Source organism: Cynocephalus volans, chromosome X, assembly GCF_027409185.1.
Source record: "Cynocephalus volans isolate mCynVol1 chromosome X, mCynVol1.pri, whole genome shotgun sequence".
Classification (NCBI taxonomy): Eukaryota; Metazoa; Chordata; class Mammalia; order Dermoptera; family Cynocephalidae; genus Cynocephalus; species Cynocephalus volans.
In genome coordinates this window covers 173208219-173227333 of record NC_084478.1, presented here as the reverse complement: position 1 = coordinate 173227333, position 19115 = coordinate 173208219, and the positions used below count along the sequence as shown (strand labels likewise).

At 37.1% G+C, this 19115-nt stretch overlaps 1 protein-coding gene across 1 annotated transcript in view; it reads right to left on the bottom strand.

Moving 5' to 3' along the window:
* Positions 1-427: 427 nt before the first annotated feature.
* GABRA3 (gamma-aminobutyric acid type A receptor subunit alpha3) overlaps positions 428-19115 on the bottom strand; it is a 158978-nt gene continuing 140290 nt past the window's right edge. Inside the window, exons 8-9 of the mRNA XM_063085035.1 lie at positions 18669-18880; positions 428-763 (exon numbers count right to left, since the gene is read on the bottom strand). Of these exons, the coding sequence (XP_062941105.1) occupies positions 428-763; positions 18669-18880 (548 nt within the window). The remainder of the gene's footprint in view (positions 764-18668; positions 18881-19115) is intronic.

Sequence of the window (19115 nt, the reverse complement as noted above, 5' to 3'; positions counted from 1 at the left end):
AGCTGGTTCACTAGTGAGTCAGAATCATCTGATCCAGACCAGTCAACAATTCTCCTCGGTCTGGAGTTCTCAAAGAGCCAAGGTTCCCACTATAGAGAAGAGAGTCTCCTGTTCTTTCTGCAGTGGGCAGAATGCAATAAAATACATGCAGTGCCCTCAGCTGGGGGAGACTGGCAGACTAAGATGAGCAACTGGACAAATGGCAGTGTTTGGCTCTGATGGGGGTACACTCAGCAATGTTATAGGGATAAGTAATTTTTCTGTGGTTAATTTTTCATTGAGATTCATAAATATGAATTGAGAGTCCCAGCTTGGTAGAGGGTTAAAAAGAAGAATCCTGGAGCACATGAAGGGGAGCCCTGGGGGTTGGGTGCCTGTTTGCCTCATGGGGTATACAGTGCTCTGCTTGCTGTGCCGCCACCACTATCTAATGTTTGCGGATCATGCCCTTGATAGCTGACTCCCGGTTGACATATGTGGCCCAATAGACCAGATTGAATATGGCAAAGAGCACAGGAAAGATGATGCGAGAAATTTTGTCAACCTTGCTGACACTGTTGTAGGTCTTGGTCTCAGTCGGGCTGTCCTGCACATAGGTGGCCTTGGGTGAAGCAATGATTGTTGGGGTTGAGGAGGCACTGGGAGCAGCGCCCTTGGAGATGGTGGAGAACTCAGTGTCCTTGGCCAGGTTGATGGGATAGGTGGTCCCCACGATGTTGAAGGTGGTGCTGGTTTTCTTTGTTGGGGCTGCTGGTGTTTTCTTCTAGGAGCCAGGAAAAAGAGGGGAGTAGGGGAGAACAAAACAAAAGCTAATTAGTTCACTGCACAGAGTACCTTTAGAGACTGTAGGGAGGAGAAGCCATGAGGGAAGTTAAGAAACAGGAACCATGATGTTAGATAGCACTAAGTAGCCAGGTTTATGTTTAGGGATAACTGAAGATGAGTTTGAAAACAGAAAACTTGATCATCTTGGCTTATTAGCTATGTGGCTTTGGCTAAGTCACTTTTCCCCTTTGAGCTTCGGGTTCTTCATCTATAAAATGAGGATCAGAATAATTGGCAGGGTTGTTGGGAGGATCAGATGAGAGAATGGTGGCAGAAGTCATTGGTAAACTGTGGAATGTCAGTCACATGTGGGGTCTTAGATATCATGTGATTTGATTCTCACAGGAACCCTGTGAGGTAGGTAAGTGAGATTACTTCCTTTTGGCAGATGAGAAAATTCAGGCTCAGACCAAGTGGTGGAGCCCACACTAGCAGTCTGGACTCCTGACTTAAATCAAGTACTGCACCTTGCTGCTTTCTATAGGCACAAGACACTTTTTGGTTACCCGAGAAATAACTCCAAAAGTCAGCGACCATCAAGTGGCACATCTCCTGTGAGGAAGAGAGCTCAGTGAGTCTGAAAAGTCATTTCATCTTAAAGACACAGTAAATACTATGGCATGTTTACATGCATCATTAAACAGCATCCCACCCTCATGCACTGTAAATGTATCAGCAAGCTTGGGGGCACACCAAGGTTTTCTAGTCTTATAAGGCTGCAGGCAGGAGCCACAGCATCCCCACGGAGCTATGCAAATGACCCCCTCTCATACAGCAAAGGCAGAGAAAGCTGGGAGCTTGCTGTGGCACCGCCCGTTAGGAAGTTAGCACACACACATGTGTGCATTCGTTCTCACATCTGTGCACTTGTGTATTCGTGGAGCCTCACTACTGCTCCCTTGATGAAGAAAAGAAAAGAAGAAACAAAGCTTAGGCACGGATCAGAACAGGGAGGCTGAGAAACAGGAGAAGCTAAGAGAGAAGGCCAGCCTCAGACTCAGGCCAAAAGCAGTGAGTCTACAGATTGCTGCCTCACTCCGCACTCTGGCCTTTTCTTCCTTTCATTCTGCTTTGGCTCTAGGGAGAAGTGGACATAGACGAGCTTCAAAAATGCCCCAATTTCACATACCTCATGCTTCTTTTTTCGATGTTATTTTGCTTTCCAGCATCCAGGCTTTACTTCTTTACTCCTCTACTTCCTACTTATTTCCTTCCTGGGTTTCTTTATTCCCACTCTCTTACTGACCCCTTTTCTCCAAATCTCTTTCTATTTCTTTTCTTCTTTACTTCAGAGTCCCCATCACTTTTATCTTTTCTCCTTTAGACCTCACTGCCATTTACCTTCCTAATCCCAATGATAACTTTTTGCCCAGGTATTTTGAGATAAGTAGAAAGGTTAAAAGATGAGTCAGCTTCAGTCCCTGAACCCTGAATTCCAGGAGCTCACAGTCCAATGTGGGAGAGAGCCTTATGAACACATCATTGTCATATGAGGAGTCTTCAAAAGGTTCATGGAAATATTAGTATTATCTTTTAATTCCATTTCCCAAAAACTTTTTGAAGTACCCTCATACAATGTGATCAGAGTTCTAACAGATCTGAGCAAAGTGCTAGAGGAATTTTGTAGAGGGAGGAACAAAATACCTGCAGGTGTTGGAAAAGGTGGTTCAGAGAAAGCAATGAGGTTTGTGGTCTGAGTCAGAAAAGATGAGCAGGAGCTCATCAGATGAAGATGCAGCAAAATCCTGTGCACAGGCCAAGGGAACTGTTTGAGAGATGACAAAAAGTTTGCTGTAACTGGATCACAGTGCACGTGACAAAGAGTTGCATGAACTGAGGCTGTGCAGACAGGCAGAAGCCAGATCTTGAAAGGCCTTGTATGCCTTGCTCTCCTGCTCGGCCTGCCTATGCTGGCTTTAGCATTTTCAGTCAGGGATGGGGGTGTTGGTTTAAGTAGATGAACAGTCTGACTAATAGCAATATTGTCTAAAAAGCAGTATTGTTCTCTCTCTTTGAGGATTGCAGTCACACTGCTACAAGCAGGAGGAGGACAGAACTCTAAGGCTTCCAAGAAATCTTGTAAATGCTTTAAATACTACATGGAACTCGTTTATAATTAGCAAATTCATTGTGTGAATAGAGTCCTGCTGCTAAATGTCTTGGCTATTAAATAAAAGAGCACTTTACTTGTTTGCCTGCTTACTTATTAATTTGCTTAGTAATCTCCTTTTTCATGGGTAGAGCAAAAGAAGAAAAAAGAAAGAAAAAGAAAAAAAAAAAAAACACTTCTCTGACTTTGCTGTAAGCTTTCACATGTTATTTCATTTAGTCATCTTATAAGCCAGTTATTACCAAGTCTCTGAAACAATCATTCTGAACAACAAACACTTAATTTTGCTCTGTAGACACTTTGTATTCTATAGATGGAGGGAAGCAGCAATTGATTTAATCACAGATTTTTAAAACAATAGATTATCTTAATTTCTCTCATAATTTCCAAGATGATACGTTTTAATGAGCCACTATAATTTTTACCTAAATTATCAAAAAAGGAAATCAAATCAAATATGTAAAGAATTCTTAGAACTCAATATAAAAAATAATAACCAAATTAAATAGTGGTAAAATGATTTAAACAGGAAAAAAAAAGTTGTAGTGTCAAGAAGACAGAAGCAGGAGGCAGAGATTAATGGTTAATACTTCCCCATTTCTGCATCTAGTTTTTTAGTACTTCTTGCTGTGGAATTTGATAGATACAGACTAGACTGATGAATGACAACTTTGACCAAGTTGCCATTTTATTCTTACCTCCCTAAGCGCTTGGCTCTTAGGCACATGGTGGGTGCTTACTGAATGGAAAAATACCCCCCTTATTGAGATTCTCAATGTGGTTTCTGGTTTGTTCCCCATGAGTCTTGACCTCTGCTATAAAGAGAACATATTCCTATAGTTCAGCCTGAGGTAATTTCCACTCCAAAAAGCTGAAACTGACTCCTCTAAATTCTCCAAGTAGTTGGAATGCAGGACAAGAACACCTTTCTTTCTAAATAGCCACTTCTTGTGGATTCTCGGATGAGACATTGAAAATTTTTGTAGACAAATGCATGTCCAATTCAGGAATCTTCCTCAGATGGCATTCCTGACAACTGTTTCTAAACGTACTAATTAGAGGGTTAGTTTGGGTTCCAAATGTACTTAAAACCCAACCAGGATCTCGGAGTATATACTTACATGGTCCAGTGCCTCTGTGTTAACCTCCTTACAGATACCCAGCTATCCTGAACCCCAGTTTCCGGAAGTAAGACAAAGCAACGGAATATATGCCACGTAGGATTTGAAGATGAATAAAATTAACAACAAAAACAAACACTGTGATTTTTCTTTTTACCCACTGTTTATTTAGGAGAGTATGTTTAGTTTCCAAACATTTGTGAGTATTCTAAATTTCTTTCTGTTATTGTGGTCAGAGAACATATTTTCTATGATCTTAGTCTTTTTTTTAATGAAGAAAAAATTTAAACAATGACAACAAAAAGTTTCCCACTCCCAGCAACCTCAGTTCTGTTCTTTTCTCTTAAAAGTTCAATGTATAGCAGTGGGAGAGGGGGAGAAGAAATGGAGAAAGGGAGGAATTGGTAAAGGGCCACGAAAACCAGTGGGATTGTATAGTTATGAATATACTAATTTTAAAAAACCCAATTAAAAAATAAGCAAAGGACTTAGACATTTCTCCAAAGAAGATATACAAATGGCCAACAAGCACATGAGATGCTCAGCATCACTAGTCGCTAGGCAAATACAAATCAAAACCACAATGAGATACCACTTCACATCCATTAGAATGGCTAATATCAAAAAACCAGAAGATAACAAATGTTGGCAAGGATGTAGAGAAATTGGAGTCCTTGTGCACTGTTGGGAATGTAAAATGGTGTAGCCACTAGAGAAAATGGTATGGTGGTTCCTCATAAAATTACACATAGAATTACCATAAAATCTGGCAGTTCCACTTCTGGGTATATACCAGCCCCCCACCCCCCACAAATTAAAATCAGTGTCTCAAGGAGATATTTGTACAGCTATGTTTATAGCAGCATTATTCCCAAAAGTCTAATTATGGAAACAACCCATGCATCCATTGAGAGAAGAATCAATAAACAAAATGTGGTATACATACACAATGGAATATTATTCAACCTTAAAAAGAAAAGATATTCTGACACATACTATAACATGGATGAACCTTGAAGATACTATGCTAAGTGAAATAGTCCAGTCACAAAAGAACAAAAGTTATATGATTCCACTTATATGAGGTACCTAGAGTAGCAAATACGTACAGACAGAAAGTGGAATGATGGTTGCCAGATGCTAGGGTAGGGGGTAATGGGGAGTTGTTATTTAATGAGTACAGAATTACAATTTTGCAAAATGAAAAGAGTTCTGGAGATTGACTGCACCATGATGTGAATTTACTTAACAATACTGAACCGTATACATAAAAATGATAGTAATGGTAAATTTTATGTTTTACGTATTTTACCACAATTAAAAATTATACATATATATGCACGTACATACACACAAGGGGTCTTTAAAAAGTTTATGAAAGATGTGTATTATGAAAAAATTATGCACAGATTTTAAAAAAATGTTTGCACCAAAATAAAGTCATACTAATTTGTTATAACACGTCTGAAAAGTATCTACTCTGAGGCATTAAGAAGAGTAAGACTCAGTTTGAAAAGAGCCCCTATCAGAGAAACATGAATTCTGCTAAAACTGAAGCAAAAACAAATATCAAATTTATGGTGAAGCTTGGGTGAAAGCCTGGTGAAATTACTGATGCTTTACAAAAAGTTTATGGGGACAGTGCCCCAAAGTAATCAGCAGTTTACAAATGAGTAACTTGTTTTAAGAAAGGATGAGATGTTGAAAATGAAGCCTGCAGTGACAGACTATCCACATCAATTTGTGAGGAAAAAATTAATCTCATTCATTCCCTAATTGAAGAAGATCAACAATTAGTGACAGAAACAATAGCCAACACAACAGACATCTCAATGGCTTCAGCTTACATAATTCTGACTGCAAAATTACATTTGAGCAAACTTCCCACTCATTGTGTATCCAAACTGTTGCACTCAGCTCAGCTGCAGACAAGAACAGAGCTTTCAACGGTCATTTTAAACAAGTGGGATCAATATCCAGAAGCATTTCTTCAAAGCATTATAGCAGGAGTTAAAACATGGCTTTAACAGTATGACCCTAAAGACAAAGCACAAAGCCATGGCTACCAAGAGATGGAAGTGGTCCAGTCAAAGCCAAAACAGACAGGTCAAGAACAAAGGTCATGTCAACAGTTTTTTTATGACGCTCAAGGCATTTTGCTAGTTGACTTTCTGGAGGGCCAAAGAACAATCACTTACAATGTTTGTGTTTTGAGAAAGGTAGCCAAAGCTTTAGCAGAAAACTGCTCAAGAAAGCTTCACTGGAAAACCCTTTTCTACCACAACAATGCTGCTGCTCATTCCTCTTATCAAACAAGGGCAATTTTTGTGAGAGTTTTGAGGAGAAATCATTAATCCACCTTACAGTCCTGATTTGGCTCCTTCCAACTTCTTTTTGTTTCCTAATCTTAAAAAATATTTAAAGGGCACCCATTTTTCTTCAGTGAATAATGTATAAAAGACTGCATTGACATGGTTAAATTCCTCGAACCCTCAGTTCTTTAGGGATGGACTAAAGGGCTGGCATTACAAAAGTGTCTTGACTTTAACGGAGTTTATGTTGAGAAATAAAGTTTATATATATTTTATCTTTTAATTCCATTTTTCCACAAACTTTTCGAAGTCCCCTCATATGTCTTCTTTTGAGAAATGTCTATTCAGGTCTTTTGTCAATTTTTTTATTGAGTTATTTTTTGTCTTGCTACTTAATTGTTTGAGCCCCTTGTATATTTTGGATATTAGCCTATGATGAGATGTATGGTTTGAAATATTTTCTCCCATTCCGTAGGTTGTCTCTTCGCTTTGCTGATGGTTTCCTTGGCTGAACAGAAGCTTTTTAGTTTTGTATAATTTCACTTGTCTATTTTTGCTTTTGTTGCCCATGTTTTTGGGATCATATCCAAATTTGGGGATCATATCCAAAAAATCATTGTCCAGACCAATGCCACAGAGCTTTTCCTCTGTTTTCTTCTACAAGTTTTACAGTTTCAGGTCTTACATTTAAGTCTTTTATTCCATTTTAAGTTAATTTTTGTGTACAATGTAAGAGAGGTGCTGTAGAGCTAGAGCTGGGTCTCTGGTGCTCAAAGACCCCTTGAGCCAGTTCACAAACCCTTCACACGCAGGTCTATGAGCTAGGTAACCAGCAAAAAGTCCTTGGAGCCTTGGGTGAAGTAGGAATGAATAGTCTTTATTCAGCACACACATATCTAATAGCTAAACAGTACAAAGAGAAACTCAGAAACTCAACTGCTACAGGCAAAGTCCAAAGAAAAACTGAGCAGCTGCCAGCAGAGTAAACGTGCTCTATTTTTAGACACGAGCTCTACCAGCCAGCTTCCTTCACAAACTGCAGAACACACAATAGCAATTAACTAAAAAGATACATTGGTGCACGTGCCCACTAACTCCACCCACACACAACTGGTTTACAAGAAATGTGTTGCTTGACCCCCACCCGGACCTGAGTTGAGGGAGCCTGACTAAATTATCCTATTTTCCCCACAGGTGCCAATTTCATTCTTCTGTATGTGGCTATCCAGTTTTCCCAACACCATTTATTGAATCAACCATCCCCACTGAGTGTTCTTGGCACCTTTGTTGAAAAGTAATTGACAGTAAATACTTGGGTTTATTTCTGGTTTTCTGTTCTTTTCCACTGGTAAATGTGTTTGTTTTTATGCCAATACCATGCTATTTTGATTACAATAGCTTTATAATATATTTTGAAATCAGGGAATGTGATACCTCCAGCTTTGTTCTTTTTGTTCAAATTTGCTTTGGCTATTCAGGGTCTTTTGTTGACCCATATGAATTTTTGATTGTTTTCTCTATTTTTATATAAAAAGTCATTGAAATTTTGATAGGGATTGCACTGAATCTGTATATCAGTGGATAGTATGAACATTTTAACAGTATTAATTCTTCCAATCCATGAACAATGGATATCTTTTCCATTTAATTGTCTTCAATTTTTTCATCAATGTTTTATAGTTTCTGTGTACTAATCTTTCACCTCCTTGGTTAAATTTATTCCTAAGTATTTTATTTTTTGTAGCTATTGTAAATGGAATCGTTTTATTCATTTCTTTTTCAGATATACCATTGGTAATGGGCTATCAATGCAACTAATTTTTGTATGTTGACCTTGTGTCCTGCAACTTTACTGAATTCATTTTCTAGTTCTAAGAGATTTTTGGTAGAGTATTTACAGTTTTATATATAGAAGATCATGTCATTTGCAAACAGGAAGTACTTAACTTCTTCCTTTTTAATTTGCATGCATTTTATTTCTTTTGCCTAAATGCTCTGGCTAGGACTTCCATTGTTATGTTGAATAGAAGTGGCAAGAGTGGGCATCCTTGTCTTGTTCCTGGTCTTAGAGGAAAAGCTTTCAACTTTTCACCATTGTGTATGATGTTAGCTGTGGGTTTGTCATAAATAGCTTTTATTATGTTGTGGTGCATTCCTTCTATACCTAATTTAAGAGTTTTTAATCATAAAAGGATGTTAAATTTGTCAAATGCTTTTTCTGCATCTATTAAGATGATCATATTTTTTTCTTTTTTTTATTGAAACATAATTATACATATTTTGGGGATACAATGTTGACTATCAGTATTTGTGTACAATATGTGATGATCAAATCAATATTATTAGCATGTTCATTATTACAAATTATAATTATTCTTTGTGTTCCTTACCCAATTTCTTCATTCTATTAATTTGGTGTATCACCTTTATAGATTCGCATATGTTAAACCAACTTTGCATCTTAGGAGTAAATTCCACTTAATCATGGTGAATTATTCTTTTAATGTACTATTGAATTTGATTTGCTAGTATTTTGTTGAGAATTTTTGCATCTATGTTCATCAGGACTATTGGCCTGTAGTTTTTTGTTGATATCCTTGTCTGGCCTGATACCTTGTATCAGGGTAATGCTGGCCTTACAAAATGAGTTTAAAAGTTTTCCCTCTTCTTCAATTTTTTGTAAGAGTTTGAGAAAAATTGGTATTTGTTCTTTTTAAAGTGTTTTGTAGAATTCAGCAGTGAAAACATCAGGTTCTGGGTTCTTTTATGATGTGAGACTGTTTATTATTGATCCAATCTTCTTGTTATTGGTTTGTACAGAGTTCCTATTTATTCATGATTCAGTATTGGTAGGTAATATTTATCTAGGTATTTATCTATTTCTTCTAGATTATCCAATCTGTTGGCATATGATTGTTCATAGTAGTCCCTTATAATCCTTTGTATTTCTATTACATCAGTTGTAACATCTCTTTCATTTCTGGTTGTATGAATTTGAGTCTTCACTCTCTTTTCTTAGTCTAGCTAAAGGTTTGTCTGTTTTGTCTATCTTTAGAAAAAAAAGCTGTTAGTTTTGTTGATCTTTCCTGTTGCTTTCCTAGTCTTTAATTATTTCTGCTCTGATCTTTAGTATTTCCTTTCTTCTGCTAACTTTGAGCTTGGTTCTGCTTTTTCTGTTTCCTTCAGGTGTTATGTTAGGTTGTTTATTTGAGTTCTTTCTTCTTTTTTGATGCATCCATTTACTTCTATAAATTTCCCTCTTAAAACTGTTCAGGCTGCATTTCGGTTTTGGTATGTTAAGTGTTCATTTTCATTTATCCCAAAATATTCTTTAATTACCCTTTAAAAATTTTTTGACCCATTGTTTGTTCAGGAGCATGTTGTTTGATTTCATGTACTTGAGAATTTTCCAAAATTCCTCCTGTTATTGATTTGAATTTTCATACTTTTGTGGTTAGAAAGATATTTGATATGATTTTAGCCTTCTTAAATTTTTTAATACTTGTTTTGTGGCTTAACATATGAACTATTCTGGAGTATGTTTTGTGTGCACTTGAGAATAATGTGTACTCTGCACTTGAGAAAAATGTGTATTCTGCTGCTGTTGAATGAAATGTTCTGTATATGTCTGTTAGGTCCATTTGATCTAAAATGTAGTTCAAGTTCAATGTTTCATTATCGATTTTCTGTCTTGATGATTTGCCTATTGCTGAAAGTGGGCTATGAAGTCCCCTACTACTATTGTATTATAGTCTATCTCTCTCTTCAGATCTATTAATATTTGCTTTAAATATTTAGGTACTCCAATGTTGGGTGTGTATATATTTGCAATTGTTATATCCTCTTGATAAATCAACCATTCAGTTGTGTGTAAATCATCAAATCATTATATAATGATTTTTTTGTCTTTTTTTTTTACAGTTTTTGACTTAAATTCTATGTTATCTGATATGAGTATAGCTACCTCTGCTCTCTTTTGGTTTCCATTTATGTAGAATATATTTTTTCATCACTCTACTTCCAGTCTATGTGTGCCCTTAAAGGCAAAGTGAGTATCCTGTAGTTTGCATATAGTTGGGTCTTTTCTTTCTTTCTTTTTTCTTTATCTATTCAGCCACTCTGTGTTTGGATTGAAGAATTTAATCCATTTACATTAAAGGTAACTGTTCAAGGTAAGGACTTATGATAGAGTTTGGATGTGTTGTCCCCTCCAAAACTCATGTGGAAATTTGATCTCCAATGTGGCAGTGTTGGAAACTGATTGAGTCATGGGGGCGGATCCCTCATGAATGGATTAATGTTCTCCCTGGGGGTGGGGGGATTAATGAGTGAGTTCTCACTCTATTAGTTCCCACGAGAGCTTGTTGCTTAACAATACCCTGGCACCTTCTCTCTCTCTCTCTCTCTCTCTCTCGCTTCCTCTTGCCATGTGATCTGCCTGTACATACCAGCTGCCTGCCACTTTCTGCCATGAGTAAAAGCAGCCTGAGGCCCATGCCAGATGCAGCTGTCCCAGAATTGTAAGCCAAATAAACCTCTTTCCTTTATAAATTACCCAGTCTCAGGTATTTCTGTTATGGCAACACAAAATGGACTAAAACAACTTACTACTGCCATTTTGTTTTCTGGTTGTTCTGTAGATCCTTTGCTCCTTTCTTTCTCTCTTGCTGTCTTCCTTTGTGATTAGATGATCATGTAATTTTTATCTTTTCTGTATCTACTATAGGTTTTTGCTTTGTGGTTACCATGAGGCTTACATAAAACATCTTGTAACAGGCTATTTTAAGGTGATAACAACTTTTCTTTGATTGCATAAAAAAACTCTTCACTTTTACTCCACTCTCCCCTCACATTTTATGTTTTTGTTGTCATAATTTAAATCTTTCTATATTGTGTATTTCTTAACTAATTATTGTAGCTGTTAACAGTTTTTTTTAACCTTCATACTAAAAACATAATTGATTTACATACCACAATTGAAGTTTTAGGATATCCTGAATTTGTGTACTTGCTTTTACCAGTGAGTTTTATATTTTCATATGTTTTAGTGTTTTAGTGTTATTAATTAGCATTCTTTTCTTTCAGATTGAAAAACTTTCTTTAGCATATCTTGTAAGTCAAGTCTGGTGGTAATGAACTACTTTAGCTTTTGTTTTTCTGTAAAAGTCTTTATACTGCCTTCTTTTCTGAAGTACAGCTTTCCTGGATACAGTATTCTTGGTAGGCAGGATTTTTTGTTTTTTTTGTTTTTTCTGGTTTTTTCTATTCCTTCAGCACTTTGAGTATATCATTCCCATCTCTCTTGGCCTGTATGGTCTTTACTGAGACATCCACTGCTAGCCTATTGTGACTCCCTTACATGTGATTTGCTTCTTTTCTCTTGCTGCTTTCAGGATCCTGTCTTTAATTTTCAACAGTTTTATTATGCCATGTTTTTGTGTAGCCTTGTTTGGATTGAAGAGCTCTGACTGGAGACTTTCGACCTTCCTGTCTTTGAGTTCATGGATTTTTTTTCTTCTGATTGATGAATTCTGCTGTTGATGCTGTCTATTGCATTTTTCATTTCATTCCCTATATTGTTTAGCTCCAGAATTTCTGTTTGATATATTTTTAAGTAATTTTAATCTCTGTTAAATTTATAGTTTTGGTCATTTATTGTTTTTCTGATTTCATTGACTTGTTTCTATGTATTTTTTTAAAGTTCACTGTGCTTCCTTAAAGCAATTAAAGCTGTCCCTTGAACAACACGAGTTTGAACTGTGCAGGACCACCTATATGTGAATTATTTTTTGAATAAGTACTGTAAATTTATTTTCTCTTCCTTATGATTTTCTTAATAACATTTTCTTTTCTCTAGCTTACTTTATTGTAAGAATACAGTATATAACACATATAACAGACAAAATATGGAATAAATTGTGTTCTCAGTAAGGTTTCTGGGAAACAGTAAGCTATTAGTTAAGTTTCTAGGGAGTCAAAATTTATATGTGGATTTTTGACTGCTCAGAGGGTCAAATGTATTTTAAATTTTTTGTCAGGGAGTTCATATTATCTCCATTTCTTTGGGGTCAGCTATTGGGAGATTATTGAGTTCTTTTGATGGTGTTATGTCTCCTTGGTTTTTCATGTTTCTTGCTGCCTTATATGTCTGCACATTTGAAGAAGTAAGGACTTATTCCAGTCTTTTCAGACTGGCTTTGTCTGTGAAAGCCCCTAACCAGTCAGCTCATCCAGAGATTCTGGGGAGGCCATCTGGTATGGTCTACAGATGGGTTTGCCCCTGGAGTCATTGGGAAGGCTGGCTTGGGGCATGGGTAAGCAGGTGGGCAGGCCTGGCCCCTAGGTCTGTGGAGTTAGGCCTGGAGCCTGGATTCACTAGGATAGACCTGTTGATTGGGCCTAGAGCTTTTGTTTACAGAACACAACTTGAAGCCTGGGTTTATAGGGGTGACCTGGTGCTTGGGTCCACTGGGATGGGCCTGGGACCTGCATGCATGGTGGTTAACCCGGCACTAGGGTAGGCCTATAGGTTGGGTCTTTGGGGGTCTGTCTGGGTTCTGGGTTTAAGGGAACTAGTCTGGAGCTTGGATAGGCCCTGAAACCTTGGTCCATGAGGGCCAGCCAGGAACCAAGGTCTACTGGGATAGGCCTGGACAGGAGGTACACTGGACCCTGGGGCTCATGTGGTGCTGAGATAAGCATGGAGCCTGGGTCTGTTAGAGATGGTCTGGTGCCTAAAATCCTGGGTGCTGACCTGGTGCCTAGGACTGTAAGGAGTGGCCTGAAGAGTGGGAGGACTTCCTTTCACTTCTCTCTTCTGTTAGCTATCCTCTTTTCATGATTCTATGTCTTTCTCTTTTATGTTCTACTCTCTTGTTTTAATAGAACATGTCCTCCAATATTTTCCTAAGGCAAAGTACATGGGAGATGACATTTCTGAGTTCTTGCAGGTCTGAAAATGACTACCTTACCTCTCCACTTAATTGATACTTTGGTTAATTATAGGATTTTAGTTTGAAAATGATGTCCCTCAGATTTATGAGATTTACTGTTCCACTGCCTTCCAGCATCCAATGTAGTTAAGAAGTGTGATGCTACTGTTTATCATTTTTTTGTAGATAACACTTATTTCTTTCTAGAATCTTTTTAGACTGTGTATCATTTTAGCCTAGTTTTCTATAATTTCATGATGATATGTCATTATGTGGACCCTTGAGGACACTTTCAATCTGGATGCTTATGTCTTTTTATTTGTAAAATTTTCTGTTAATTCTCTGTTAATTTCCTGTCTTCCCTTTTTTCTATTCATTCATTCTGCAACTTTTGAGTTGGATGGACTTCCTGGGTTCATCCTTAAGTTTCTTACCTTTTTTCTTTTACATTCTCCTTTCTCCCTCCCCTATTTATAGAGTAAATTTCTTCAGTTTATTTTTCTATTTCTGTATTAAAACTTTTATTTTGTCAACTCCTTTTACTCTTAAGAGGTCTTTCTTATTCTCTGATTACCTTTTTATATAGTGTCCTGTTTGGTTTTTGTTTGTTTGTTCTGCAGCTCACTGGTACAGAGATGTGAACCTTTCTGTTCATTTTTTATGGATATGATATATGAAGATACTTCAAAAAATTCATGGAAACATTCATATTATAGTTTAATTCTATTTTCCATAAACTTTTTGAAGTACCCACGTATCTACAAATCTAAGGTATAGGTCAGTTTTGTTTACTGTAAGTTCTCTTTAATTTTCTAAATTATTTCTGTTCCCTTCCTCCAAGATGAAGTACTTTTTTTTTTGGTCTGTTTTTGTTTTAATAATCTTTGCTTTACTCTTTCACACTGCAAACTTTGCCTTGTAATCCTTGGTATCTGTATTAATCTGTTTCTGTTGCTTGTAACAAAATACCTGGAACTGGATAACTTGTAAGAAACAATATTTATTGCTTACAGTTTCAGAGGCTGGGAAGTCAAAAGTCCAGGGAGCACATTTAGTGAGAGCCTTGTTGGTTGGTAGTGACTCTTCACAGCAAAGCAGGGTGTCACATGGTAGATGGCAGGAGCAGAGAGGGATAGAACTCCTCATATACTCTGCTTTTAAAGCCATTAGAACCATGCCCATTAAACCATGAACTTACTAATCCATTTACCAGGGCATTGTCCTCATGATCTCATCACCTCTCCAAGGCCTCACCTTTCAATTACCATAATAGGATTTCTATCCCTCTTAACACTGTCTCAGTAGGGACTTTGGAGGACACAATTTAATCCACATTAGTATCCCAATAATATTTGATGTCAGAGAAGATGTTTGTATGCTGAGTGCACCCAAGCTGAATTTGTTGATTGGTGAACAGTGATTTAAGATAATCAGGTAGGAGCAGGTCATTTTGTGGGGTACTCCAAACTGTCAGTATGTAACAGTTTTTTTCTGGAGACATTAACTTTTTTAGATGAGAAATCCTGATGTTCTTCCTGAAGAGTACACATCTAGCTGAAGACATTTCCCATGTTGTGCAGGCTTTGGGGTCTTGACTACTCTCTACACAGACCTTTAAACAATCACCCTAGTTGCTCCTTTGTGCTTCATTCTCTGCTATACACAGCACCTCTAAACACTAAGTTTTCCAGGATTTTGTCTTACCCCAGCTTGATAAATCAGATGTTATTTCTTCCGTCCTCATTCCTTCTTCCAAAGATGTGTTAATATCTCTTGTCTGACTGACATCTCCTCTCCACCTCTCCTGGTTTTTGTAGCTTTATGCCTAGTTTATTCCTTTATTCTCATTTTTGTGGGATCTTCAAAGGAGGCAGTGACAAAATACATATTGTTGATCCTCATAAGCCCACCACTCATCTGTTTTTCAGAGTGCAGTTGCAAGTTAATCCTTTGTCTTCATTTAAAAATTTTTCATGCTCACCCATTCTAGCTATATAAGCAAAATATAGCTTATATAAGCTATATAAGCAAAATATAGCTTATATAAGCTATATAAGCAAAATATAGCTTATATAAGCTATATAAGCAAAATATAGCTTATATAAGCTATATAAGCAAAATATAGCTTATATAAGCTATATAAGCAAAATATAGCTTATTGCATAAAGCAAGTAAGGTTTAATGTGTTGCTCTAAAGGAGGAAAAAAGGAAACTAAGTTATGATTAAATTCCAATATTTTTATTCCCAATGCGCTTCAATTATTTTTTCTGTGTGTCTTATTGTTAGTTCCTCCTTATTGTAGCAGTGTAGACAAAATATAGCACACTCACATTAGAGAGCCATTTTATGCATTCCTTAATTTCTATTCATACCTCATAATCTGCTTCTTATAAATACATGGGTTGAACTTGGAGAGAGGCTAAGTCAAAAGACTGACATCACCATCTTCACAAAAGAGTTTTAAAAGGGACTTTAATATGTCAGAGTAAGGACATCTTTGCTCCCTTCTCCTCTCTGTATCCAACCAGAAAAAATAAGGCAAATGAGAGATAGAAACCAAAACTCTATCTGATGAAACTTTAGAGCTTTTATAACTCTGATCTCAAGAAGGAAGGGCTCCCAAATGCAGTAAAAACCAGAGTAAAGAAGGCACTGAAGATGATTGCTTCTCTGGATTTCAGGCCATGAATAAAGTCTCAAAAAGTAAGTGACATGACCTGAGAGAGGAAAAACGATCATTTGAAATGAAATCAGTTTTCATGCTGGTAGTGAGAACATCCTGGAACTCTGTTTGACCTCCACATATTGGCAGAGGAGGTTAGAGACTGGAAAATTAACGAATATAACACTACACACATGCACATCCTCACCTCCCAACCCCTGTACCATACATAGAGGACTTTTCTGTGGGCAAAGGAAACTTCTTGCTAGTTAGAATCAGAATCAAAACCACAGTGAGATGTATTCACAAGAGTTCATAAGAGTTTATATAAACAACAAATGATACTCAGGCTATTCACTCTCCTATTCACTTTTAAGTACTCACTATGATCCTGCTCACTCTCAGTAGCTTACCACAGTAATGCTTCCACACATACAGGGCTAGTAAAGAACTCCTCTAATGCAACTTGAAGTAATAATTGAAGACACACAGTCATGGCACCAATGCAAAACATGTTGAAAAAGGGAGAAAAATGACCAGTAAAGGATTGTTGAAGAATACACACACACAAAACCCCATGGAACACATGAAAAATAAGTCGGCAGAGATCATATTATAAATATAAGGAAAAATAATACTACCACAGAAATGGAGGTGAATAGGCAGTGTTAAAAAATGATCAGGGACATGGCTTGAAGAAATAGAGCAGAAATGAAAAATAATAAAGTTAAAAAATATTAGAGAATGATAAATATAGAAGACCAAAAAAAAAAAAATAATCTTTGATATGCACAGTCTGTGCTTCGAGGAAGAGAATAGAACAAATATGTTTTCAGGAAAGCTTTCATGAATCTATAGGTTTAAAGAGCAGTATGGTGCTCTGGGAATAATTCATACAGATTGATCATGATAGACATATCGTTGTAAAAAGTGGATTTCACAAATAAAAGATATATTCATATGGGCTTCTAGACCATAAAATTAATTCCCCTATAATGAGAGAAGTTCTCAGTCTGGCTTTAGAATTATGGATGACAACATGCAATGCTGGAATTGAGTATAGCAATCAATGTCTACAAAGTTATCAGAGAAATAGAATGTGACCCACAAATCGTACAAACCTCAACTATAATTCACATATAAACACAATGGACAGATAATTTTACGCATGCAAGATAGGAAATATGGTTCACATGAGACCTTCTTAAAGAAAATTCTATAGGATAACCTTTAGGTAACTAAGCAAGGAATGGAAAAATGGATTAAAGGACTATTTTGAAAAGAGAGCTTATTTAAATAAACTATGATTGAATAACTACAGGAATTATAGTTGCATAAAAAGATGTAAATGTTATGAGACTTTACAATCCAGAAACAGTAGGATTACAAACAGAAGTTGGGATGTGACAGGGACTGGTAGAGAGAGAAGTTGAGAGGTAGGCTAAGTATACCAATTTCCTTCTATCTTGTAGTAGGTGGATGGCTGGACAACAGACCCCGTTCATAGTTGCTAAATCAAATTATTGAGGGGTAAATATATTTAAGGGTACAAAGGTAACAACTAGACTAAGTATAATAATAAAACCAACCAAAAAATCGTATGGTAGAATAGATGTAGGAAGTAGAAATGCACTTATTCCTTCACAATTCATAGCAAAAAGTTAATAAATTCTGTCTAAATAAGTAGTTAAAATCTGTTCTAAAAGTCTGCCAACTCACCAATCTGTACTCTGTAGAATACATCTTTTTCGCCAATTTGAAAAGTTATCATTACCATTTCTCTTGTGCATGCTTCTTTGAAGAGTACTGGAATGGTTCTGGGATCACATATGCCAGTTCTTTTTAGCATCTTTAGATAATCTTCATCTAGTTCTAGAGACCTGAACTCGTTTGAAACAGCAACCTCGATTTCACCGTATTTATGTTTCTCAAGTACTAATCTAGTTGGTTTCTTTTTTCTTCTTCCTTTCCATTGATCCACCAATTCAGCCAACATTTATTCAGCTTCTACTATGAGTCAGATGCTATGCAAGGATGCTGGCTAGTTAGAAATATGATGCAGATAAGCCCCTGCCCTCAAGATTTTTACAGTCTAGTGAGGAGACAGACAAATAATTCTAATACAAATAAATTATTTTAATATCAGAAGCACCCTCTCTCAAAAAGCTAAGTTTGTCTTCATGATTCCAGAAAGGCTGTATGAAGAAAGTAGCATTTCAGTTGGATCTTGAATTATGAGTAGGTGTTCACCAGGCAAGGAAAAAAAACAGCATTCCAGGTAGAGAATACAAAATAAGTAAAGACACAGAAGAAATAATAATCACTTTGGTTTGACTGTAATATGAGTGTAATGGAAAGTGAAGGGCACAGGCAGCCCTAAAGATTGTTCTCTGTGTTGAAGATAGAGCCTAGGTCTCTGCATGACTTTGTAAGTACCAATGGGTTCCCCTTGAGTCTCACAGCATCAAAGTTGGATTTGATCCCTCACCAGAAGACATCAACCCTCCATGATACCTTCCCTCTTTCCCTTCCCCCAGCCAATACTCCAGATTGCCAAGAAGCACTCCAGTTGAGAATTGGATTGATGACCCCAGTGAATAGCCCACAGCCCTGTCCAGTTCATGCAGGCTATAGGCTGCCCACTCCTGGTTCCAATACAGTTCTCGCAGGGAGTGCTTCCCAGCCCCTCTTTTGCTATATCTCACCTTCGTCTCCAGAGCTTCTGGCACCTTCTTGCCTTCCCAAGCCCAACTCCGCTTGGTGAAGTAGTTGACAGTGGCAAATTCAATCAGTGCAGAAAATACAAAGGCATAACAGACGGCTATGAACCAGTCCATGGCCGTCGCATATGCCACTTTAGGTAAGGAGTTTCTGGCACTGATACTCAAGGTGGTCATGGTGAGAACAGTGGTGACACCTGGGTAAAGAAAAGATGAGAACCAGTTGCGACTGGAAGACATTGAGAGAGTATTTGATGAGATCAACTTACTACTTGAAAGGAGGAACTTTACCCCACTCAAAATGGCTCCTGTAAAAAAAAAAAAATCACAGAAATTTAAAAAACCTAAAATTCATACAGAACCACAAAAGACTCCAAATAGCTAAAGCAATCCTGAGCAAAAAGAACAAAGCAGGAGGCATCACACTGCTTG